The 9,757-nt window shown below is 45.4% G+C and overlaps 1 protein-coding gene across 1 annotated transcript; it reads right to left on the bottom strand.

Annotated features, from left to right (window-relative positions):
- Nucleotides 1-6,073: 6,073 nt before the first annotated feature.
- Nucleotides 6,074-9,138, bottom strand: LOC123743171 (lysine-rich arabinogalactan protein 17-like). Its single transcript, XM_045718906.1, has 3 exons — nucleotides 9,057-9,138; nucleotides 8,879-8,988; nucleotides 6,074-7,081 (listed from the first exon to the last, which is right to left on the bottom strand). Exons 1-3 carry the CDS (start codon nucleotides 9,109-9,111, stop codon nucleotides 6,425-6,427), a joined length of 822 nt encoding a protein of 273 aa, XP_045574862.1. The 5' UTR covers nucleotides 9,112-9,138; the 3' UTR covers nucleotides 6,074-6,424.
- Between the last annotated feature and the right edge of the window lie 619 nt (nucleotides 9,139-9,757).

Raw genomic sequence — 9,757 nt, 5'->3', positions numbered from 1 at the left:
ATTGACCTTACTGTAAAATGCTTACTTACAAGCCCTTAACCAACAGTGCAGTTCAAGAAAGAGTTAAGAAAATATTTACCAAATAAACTAAAGTTAGAAATAATAAAATGTAACACAATAACATAACAATAACGAGGCTATATACAGGGGGTACCGAGTCAGTCTGCAGGGGTACAGGTTAGTTGAGGTAATTTGTACATGTAGGTAGGGGTGCAGTGACTATGCATAGATAATAAACAACGAGTAGCAGCAGTGTACAAAACAAATGGAGGGGGGTCAATGTAAATAGTCCGGTGGCCATTTGATTAATTGTTCAGCAGTCTTATGGCTTGGGGGTAGAAGCTGTTAAGGAGCCTTTTGGTCCTAGACTTGGCACTCTGGTACCGCTTGCCGTGCAGCAGCAGAGAAAACCATCCATGACTTGGGTGACTACAGCCCTGTCAATGTTAATGGGGGCCTGTTCAGACCGCATTTTCCTGTAGTCCACGATCAGCTCCTTTGTCTTGCTCACATTGAGGGAAAGGTTGTTGTCCTAGCACCGCACTGCCAGTTCTCTGACCTCCTCCCTATAGGCTGTCTCATCATTATCTGTGATCAGGCCTACCACTGTTGTGTCGTCAGCAAACTTAATGATGGTGTTGGAGTCATGTTTGGCCACGCAATGGGTGAACAGGGAGTACATGAGGGGACTAAGTACACACCGCTGAGGGGCCTTACCACCTGGGGGCGGCCCGTCAGGAAGTCCAGGATCCAGTTGCAGAGAGAGGTGTTTAACCCAGGGTCCTTAGCTTAGTGATCTGAAAAGGAGAAAGCCAACTCTGTTCGTGGGGCTTTTTAACTGTGCCCTGTGAGTGGATTGTTGAACTGCTCAATTTTTGCAAATCTTATAATAAAGTTGTTGTTTGAAAGAATCTGCAGTCTCTCTTCCTATAGAATTTCTACCACAGGCTGTCAGGTGGAGCAGCACAGGGGAACCCAAGAGCAGACTCAGACCAGGAAACAGGGATGAATGAACCAATATATTTATTGTACACAGGGAGAGATGAAGTGCAGATCCAGGGAAGCTCGGATGAGTTATAGGAAACCAGAAGTGGAGGCTGAGATTGGAGTGAGCTGGGTTGGGACAGAGGAAACAGGTCTGGATGGGAATCCAAGGGAGTGGTGGTGTGGTGAGTCCAGAACAAGGTAGCAGGGTGGTGAGATGTGGAACAGGAGACAGGAGCCAGAGTGGCAAAACTGCAGTGAGATGATAAACAGCGTCAGGCAGGGAAACAGGTACAGCAGAGTAACAGGATCTTGAATAATAATAATGGCTAGACGTATGAACTGACTGAGCAGAGATTACGATCTGGCAGAGTGGAAGTGGCAGGACTGAGTATTTGTAGAGGTCTTGACAATGGAACGAGTTGCAGCTGGTAGGGATCTGTTCTGACTCCAGCACACCCGTCTCCAACCACACAATCACACAAACAGAAAGGGAGGGGGAAAGAGAGAGAAAGGGTGTTCTGGGGAATGGCTGCAGGTCAAGCAGACACCGGATGACCACTAGGGGGTGTGGTAGGAGCAGATGTGACACAGGCGTCGTCTAGCACTTTTGCTAGGTACTATCGAGTCAATGTTGCTGCCGCCAACCAGGTCGGGACGGCCTTGTTGGGTGTTGACCCCACTTCCCTGGAGGGGGATGAAGGGACACAGCAACAATGACTGCCCTGAGCTCAGTCCTACGGGATTTTGCTCTTGTCTGGCCTTGCCTAGTTCACCGATTTAGCTGGTATTGTGATACCATATTGGAGTGATCCAATATACTGCTACATAATGAAGGTTACGTATGTAACCACGGTTATGTGAGCTATTAGATCACTCCAATTCTCTTGTCGGTGATCTACGGCAGCCCGAAAAGGACACAAGGTGGGAGTAGTGCGTGGAAGCTATTTAAGGGGGTCAGCCACAATACTACCTGGTACACGGGACTAATCCGAAATTCTTACTCTGAATGTATCCTGCTGAGCGGAAGGACACCATATTGGAGTGATCGGATCGCTCACGTAACCATGGTTACATACGTAACCTTAGTTATTTTCTATGATTTTGATTTGATCGCAGTCTGAATGATGTAGAATGCACAGTTAAAAAACACAAGATACTACATTCAATCAAAAAGGTACTAGCTAACAAGGAATTACAGTTTAAAAGTCACATTTGGTTATGATAAAGTCTGATGGCGGTAGTTATGGTCAAATGTTTCAGTTCATTTGTCCTTGCATTGATGCGGGACAGTTCATTCTGCTCGGGGAGGACTCTGCCAGTGCTGTCTCTCCCTGTAGGAGATCCTACAGTAGAGGGTGGTCAGTTTGAGGCATGTCAGTGACCAATCTCACTGCTGCTTGCTCTCTGTCTATGGTGTTGGTATGTATTCAGGAATGGAAATTAAGCTAGCCCATGGCTAGTACTTTTCAGAACAGTATAGTAAAAAATTTGCCAAACTAGCACTCTAATCTTTGCCTTTTCTAATATCCCATAGCAAAGATTTTGGAACTGGGCTAGTAAAAATTGCTGTCTACTAGCTCGTCTGACCAGTGCTCAGATGCTTAAATTCCATCGCTATATGTATTGATATATGTATGGTGTTAGTTTAGATGTGTCTGGTTCAGTTGCTGCACTGGTCCATGTGTCTGAAGAAGCTGCAGTGCTTAGAATGACCTCCAGTGGTCTCTCTCCCACTGAGAAACACTAGGTCACTTCCTATAGAACAGGGCTGGCCTGTATTCTAACAGAGGGCCGGTGTGGGTGCAGGCTTTTGCTCCAGCCAAGCAGTAACACACCTGATTCAATATCCTCTGGTGGATGTTTTCAGTGGATGTTGAGGCAACACCACACCAGTTTTAAAATACAGTGGGGTTTTCCTGGGGCGGCAGGTAGCCTAGTGGTTGCTGGATCGAATCCCCGAGCTGACAAGGTATAAATCTGTCGTTCTGCCCCTGAGCAAGGCAGTTAATCCACTGTTCGGCGGGCGCCGAAGACGTGGATGTTGATTATGGCAGCCCCCCGCACCTCTCTGATTCAAAGGGGTTAAATGTGGAAGACACATTTCAGTTGAATGCATTCAGTTGTACAACTGACTAGGTGTCCCCTTTCCCCTTTCCTTTATCTGTGACATGGAATTGTGATTAAATTATTGAATTGGGAACCGAATCTCCAACATGCTTACTTTTGATGTCTGTTTGCTCAATGGATCATCCTGCCTCATTGGCTGCTTCACTTGTCAATCATGTCCCTACTATCTCTCCCTCTAATCTGCGACATCTCTCTCACACACTCTTTCTGTTTCTCTCGCATCTTAAATCAGAATGGACATATCACAAACCCCAGCTGCTCTCGCTCTCTCAATCCCTTTAATGAGAGTGGTAAGACAATTATCCATTGGACAGTCAGATTGTGGCTCCTTATTGACCAAAGATTCAGTGTGTGTGTGTATGTGTATGTGTCAGAGGAGGCTTGTGTGAGGAGCTATAGGATGACAGGCTCATTGTAATGTCTGGAAAATAATCAATGGAACAGTATCAAACACATAAAACTTATGGACACCACGTTTGACTCCATTCTATTATTCCATTCCAGACATTACAATGAGCCCGTCCCCCAACTGGTTCCTCCCACCAGCCTCCACTGGTGTGTGTGCGCATGCGTTTGTATGTGCACATTTGAGAGCACATCCGTGTGTATGTATCTCTCCCATTACTCTACAGTGAAGCTGTTGAGTCCTGCCGTCAGAGAGAGAACTAGCCGCCAATCACCCTCCTCCAGTAATGACAAATCAGATTAAACACTGTCTTTACCGTTTTCTTTGTCAGCACTTTTATCTACCCCCCTTCCTTATCTCTCTTCGCATATCTCCCTTCCTGCCCATCTCTCTTCTTTCCATCTCACCATACATCACTCACTCTGCATTTTCTTTCTGCCTCTCTCCCTCCACCTCTCCCTCTCCGTCCCTGTTAACTACTCTTTGATCGGAGGGAGACCGTCCAGAAAAATAGAAAATAAGATTTATTTATTTTGAGATGCAAAATGTAGACTGACACCCATTGTAGTTCCTCCAGTCTGTCAACAACCAGTTATGTTTTATTTATTAGTGTGTGTATGGTTCTTTTGTTTGAAGCAGTGCTGAGCTGAGCTGAAGCCACAGAACCTGGTGCCAGCCCAATATGACTTCTGACCCCTCTGTCCAGTTCCCATCATCACACTCATTAACACATGGCCAAAGGACAATAACATCATTATCAGTGAAGGATTTGACATAACTCCCTACATTAGCCAAACTGGGCATGAAGACCCAGAAGACAAGAAATGCACATTAATTACACGGAATTTAAATTCAATATCATAATACAAATTCTAAATTATGGAATTCAAATACAATTTATGTTCCCACTGAAATTGCTCCATAGTCTCCCACTCCCTTTCTGGGGGGTCCGGGGGCATGCTCCCGCAGGATGTTTATTAATATTTTTTTAGGACTGTTAGATGGTCACTTCTGGTGACTTTTTAAAAGGACATTCTACAAAATGTCTCTTTAACCTCTTACATCTAGACGTTCCGCTAGCGGAACACCACTCCAATATCCAATGATAAGGCGTGGCGCGAAATACAAACTCCTCGAAAATCCGAAAACTTCCATTTTTCAAACATATGACTATTTTACACCATTTTAAAGACAAGACTCTCCTTTATCTAACCACACTGTCCGGTTTCAAAAAGGCTTTACAATGAAAGCAAAACATTAGATTATGTCAGCAGAGTACCCAGCCAGAAATAATCAGACACCCATTTTTCAAGCTAGCATATAATGTCACAAAAACCAAAACCACAGCTAAATGCAGCACTAACCTTTGATGATCTTCATCAGATGACACTCCTAGGACATTATGTTATACAATACATGCATGTTTTGTTCAATCAAGTACATATTTATATCAAAAAACAGCTTTTTACATTAGCATGTGACGTTCAGAACTAGCATTCCCACCGAACACTTCCGGTGAATTTACTAAATTACTCATGATAAATGTTCACAAAAAACATAACAATTATTTTAAGAATTATAGATACATAACTCCTTTATGCAATCGCGGTGTCCGATTTTAAAATAGCTTTTCGGTGAAAGCACATTTTGCAATATTCTGAGTAGATAGCTCGCCATCACGGGCTAGCTAATTTGACACCCACCAAGTTTGGTACTCACCAAACTCTGATTTACTATTAGAAAAATTGGATTACCTTTGCTGTTCTTCGTCAGAATGCACTCCCAGGACTTCTACTTCAACAACAAATGCTGGTTTGGTTCCAAATAATCCATAGTTATATCCAAATAACGGCGTTTTGTTCGTGCGTTCAAGACACTATCCGAAGGGTGACGAAGGGTGACGCGCGGACGCGTATCGTGACAAAAAAAAAAAAAATATTCCATTACCGTACTTCGAAGCATGTCAAACGCTGTTTAAAATCAATTTTTATGCGATTTTCTCGTAAAAAAGCGATAATATTCCAACCGGGAGACGTCCTTTCCGTTCAAAGACTCAAAATCTAAAATGGACTCTTCACGTGCACGCGCGCACCCGTCTCATTGTTCTCAGATCGACCACTTACCAAATGCGCTACTGTTTTTCAGCCATGGACAGCAGAGTCATCATTCAACGTTCTGGCGCCTTCTGAGAGCCTATGGGAGCCTTAGAAAGTGTCACGTTACAGCAGAGATCCTTTGTTTTGGATAGAGATGACAAAGAAGGCCAAGAAATGGTCAGACAGGGTACTTCCTGTCCAGAATCTTCTCAGGTTTTGGCCTGCCATTTGAGTTCTGTTATACTCACAGACACCATTCAAACAGTTTTAGAAACTTTGGAGTGTTTTCTATCCAAAGCTACTAATTATATGCATATTCTAGTTTCTGGGCAGGAGTAATAACCAGATTAAATCTGGTACGTTTTTTATCCGGCCGTGAAAATACTGCCCCCTATCCATAACAAGTTAAAATAATTATAACCTGTAGCCCAACTGATGCAGCATAGCGGCTTTAAATAAGCTTAAGCATGGGTTTGCCAATCTCCATTTACTCCAAATGAAAATTCCCCAAGACTCTGAATGCATCAAATGCAATAAATATACATTGTAACTTGTCAATCTGATCTTAAAAGCGCATCTTGGCAGAAATATGGATATATATTTTTTGGAGTGGTGGCAACGATTTAGAAGCAGCGGGGCTCTTTCTCAGAAGAAGTCCTTGGAGGCGGCCTCTGCAAAGTTGGATGCGGCCATGAGGATTGCGATGGTACAAATTATGTTGAACACACTGAACCCCACCAGACACAGACGGTCAATGACCACTGCTGCAAACTGCCACTTCTCCGCCACGCTCACCCTGCGGTCCTGCTCACTGAGTCCCTCGGCCCTCGGCCATGGCCTCTGCTTCCCCAGCCTGGAGCACCCCGGCCTGGGCATGGCAAGTACCCACTACACTTGCCCCAGCCCCATCCTCTACACAGCTGGAACCTGAGGATGAGGGGTCAGGGTCCGGAGATGTGGGGGGTTGTGGCGGGGGGCTACCCAACGTTGTGGAGGAGGGTGGGTGGGTGTCAGAACCCCTTCTTTCTTCTCCTCCTCCTCTCCAGGTGACAGCAGGGTCAGGTTCAGGAGGACTCTGGAAGCCCATGTATGGCAGGTGTCCATTGGGCTGAGCGTGGGGGATGGAGGGGAGATTGGGGTGTAGGTTGGGGTGTAGGTTAAGAAGGGGCTGGGGATATCGATTTGGGTTAAGGTGGATATTAGGCTGGTGGTTTGGATTATAGTTGGGATAGGACTGGAGGGTAGGGTTGGAAGGTGGGTGTGGTAGGGGCTGGCTGAGCTGGCTTAGACTGGCCTGCAGAGAGGTGAGGGGGAAGGTTAAGGGGGCTGGGGTGGTGGTGGGGGCAGAGGAGCAGGTCTTGGTCTGGGGGTTGGAGGGGCTGTGGTGGGGTGTGAGCTCACCCCACTCTTCTGGACACTTCATCCTCAGAAACCAGGGAACCCACTGGAGTAGAACCAACTCAACCTGAGAGACACACACAGTAAGTAAGAGGACCCAGGGACATTCTGTGGCAGAACCAACTGAGGGAGAGGACACACACACAGAATACAATGCATTCGGAAAGTATTCAGACCCCTTTCCTTTTTCCACATTTTGTTACATTACAGCCTTATTCTAAAATGTATTAAACAAACATTTTTCCTCATCAATCTGCACAAAATACCCCATAATGACTAAGCGAAAACAGGTATTTAGAAATGTTTGAACATTTATGAAATATAAAAAACAGAAATACCTTATTTACATAAGTATTCAGACCCTTTGTTATGAGACTAGAAATTGAGCTCAGGTGCATCCTGTTTCCATTGATCATTCTTGAGATGTTTCTACAACTTGTTTGGAATCCACCTGTGGTAAATTCAATTGATTTGACAAGATTTGGAAAGGCACACACCTGTCTATGTAAGGTCCAGAGCAAAAACCAAGCCATGAGATCGTTGGAATTATCCGGATTGTGTCAAACACAGATCTGGGGAAGGGTACCAAAACATTTCTGCAGCATTGAAGGTCCCCAAGAACACAGTGGCCTCCATTCTTAAAGCGAAGAAGTTTGGAACCACCAATACTCTTCCTACAGCTGCGCCCAGCCAAACTGAGCAATCGGGGGAAAAGGGCCTTGGTCAGGGAGGTGATGGTCACTCTGACAGAGCTCCAGAGTTCCTCTGTGGAGAATACTCCAGAAGGACAACCATCTCTACAGCACTCCACCAGCCAGACGAAGCCACTCAGTAAAAGGCACACGACAGCCCGCTTGCAGTTTGCCAAAAGGCACCCAAAGGACTCTGACCATGAGAAACAATGTTCTCTGGTCTGATGAAACCAAGATTAAACTCTTTGGCCTGAATGCCAAGCCTCACGTCTGGAGGAAACCTGGTGCCAACCCTACATTGAAGCATGGTGGTGGCAGCATCATGCTGTGTGGGTGTTTTTCAGAGGCAGGGACTGGGAGACTAGTCAGGATCGAGGGAAAGATGAACAGAGCAAAGTACAGAGATATCCTTGATGAAAACCTGCTCCAGAGCGCTCAGGACCTCAGACTGGGGCAAAGGTTCGCCTTGCAACAGGACAATGACCCTAAGCACACAGCCAAGACAACACAGGAGTGGCTTCAGGACAAGTCTCTGAATGTTCTTGAGTGGCCCAGCCAGAGCCCAGGACTTGATCCCAATCGAACATCTCTGGAGAGACTACAAAATAGCTCTGCTGCGACGCTCCCCATCCAATCTGACAGAGCTTGAGAGGATCTGCAGAGAAGAATGGGAGAAACTCCCCAAATACAGCTGTGTCAAGCTTGTAGTGTCATACCCAAGAAGACCCAAGGCTGTAATTGCTGATAAAGGTGCTTCAACAAAGTACTGAGTAAAGGGTGTGAATACTTATATATAAATGAAATATCACATTTACATATATTTATATTTATATACACACATATACACACACACGCAAACATTTCTAAAAACCTGTTTTTGCTTTGTAATTATGGGGTATTGGGTGTAGATTGATGAAAAAACGATTTAATCAATTTTAGAATAAGGCTGTAATGTAACAAAATGTGGAAAAAGTAAAGGGGTCTGAATACTTTCTGAATGCACTGTAAAGTAAGTAGATAAGAGGAACCAGGGAATGTACTGCAGCAGAACCAACTGCACCTGATAGAAAAGGACAGGACGCACACAAGGTCCAGACATTCACAGATATGAGAGGAACACACAGACAGTCACAGATACACTTCAGAATCAGTAGACAGACTGAGAGCCTCACCCATTGAGGCATGTCTCCACTGTTGGGGTCGTGGTGATGGTACTGAAGTACAACTACAGTCGCAACCACTGACATCCCTATGGTAACCATGGTGCTCACAAAATACTGACCTAGGATGGAGACACAGTATTATAGTACACTTATACAGAGACACACCCACACACACACATTCACTGACCTATCAGTGGTATGCAGTCTGAGGTAGCTGGCATAATCTCAGCCACAAGCAACATGAAGACAGTCAGAGAGAGAAGAATTGTAATGCCTGGAGAGAGATGGGGAATAGGATATTATTACACTGGGTAGTACAATTCTCCAACTCTCACCCACCCATCCATCTCTCCCTCCATCTCTGTCCCTCCCCCCTTTTCTCCCTCCATCTTTGCCCCTCCCCACACCTGTTCTCTCCCTCCATCTCTCTCCCGCTTTCTGATTGTAAAAATCACTTGAGGTTTTCTTGGACCGCTGCAGAATTACTGACAGAGAAACAATAAAAGAGAGGGCAGGTACGGAGAGAGACAGCGAGAGAGAGAGTCATACAGCAGGACCATTATCTCATCTCTCCATCTGTAACACCTGATTTATTTTTCATCACTCTGAACTATCATTCCATACCCCTCATCACCTCCTCATCACCTCCTCTGAACTATCATTCCATACCCCTCATCACCTCCCCTTACACCTCATCACCTCCCCTTACCCCTCATCACCTCCCCTTACACCTCATCTTACACCTCATCACCTCCCCTTACACCTCATCACCTCCCCTTACACCTCATCATCTCATCACCTCCCCTTACACCTCATCACCTCCCCTTACACCTCATCACCTCATCACCTCCCCTTACACCTCATCACCTCCCCTTACACCTCATCACC

Source organism: Salmo salar, chromosome ssa05 (genome assembly GCF_905237065.1).
Source record: "Salmo salar chromosome ssa05, Ssal_v3.1, whole genome shotgun sequence".
Classification (NCBI taxonomy): domain Eukaryota; kingdom Metazoa; phylum Chordata; class Actinopteri; order Salmoniformes; family Salmonidae; genus Salmo; species Salmo salar.
This window is presented reverse-complemented; position numbering and strand designations above follow the sequence as displayed.

Coding starts and splice junctions, on each gene's coding strand:
- LOC123743171 (XM_045718906.1), bottom strand. CDS start 9,111: ATGTTGCTTGTGGCTGAGATTATGCCAGCTACCTCAGACTGCATACCA. Junction 8,989..9,056: donor AGACTGCATACCACTGATAG/GTCAGTGAATGT, acceptor TCTCCATCCTAG/GTCAGTATTTTGTGAGCACC. Junction 7,082..8,878: donor GTGGAGACATGCCTCAATGG/GTGAGGCTCTCA, acceptor TGTGTCTCTCAG/GTTGAGTTGGTTCTACTCCA.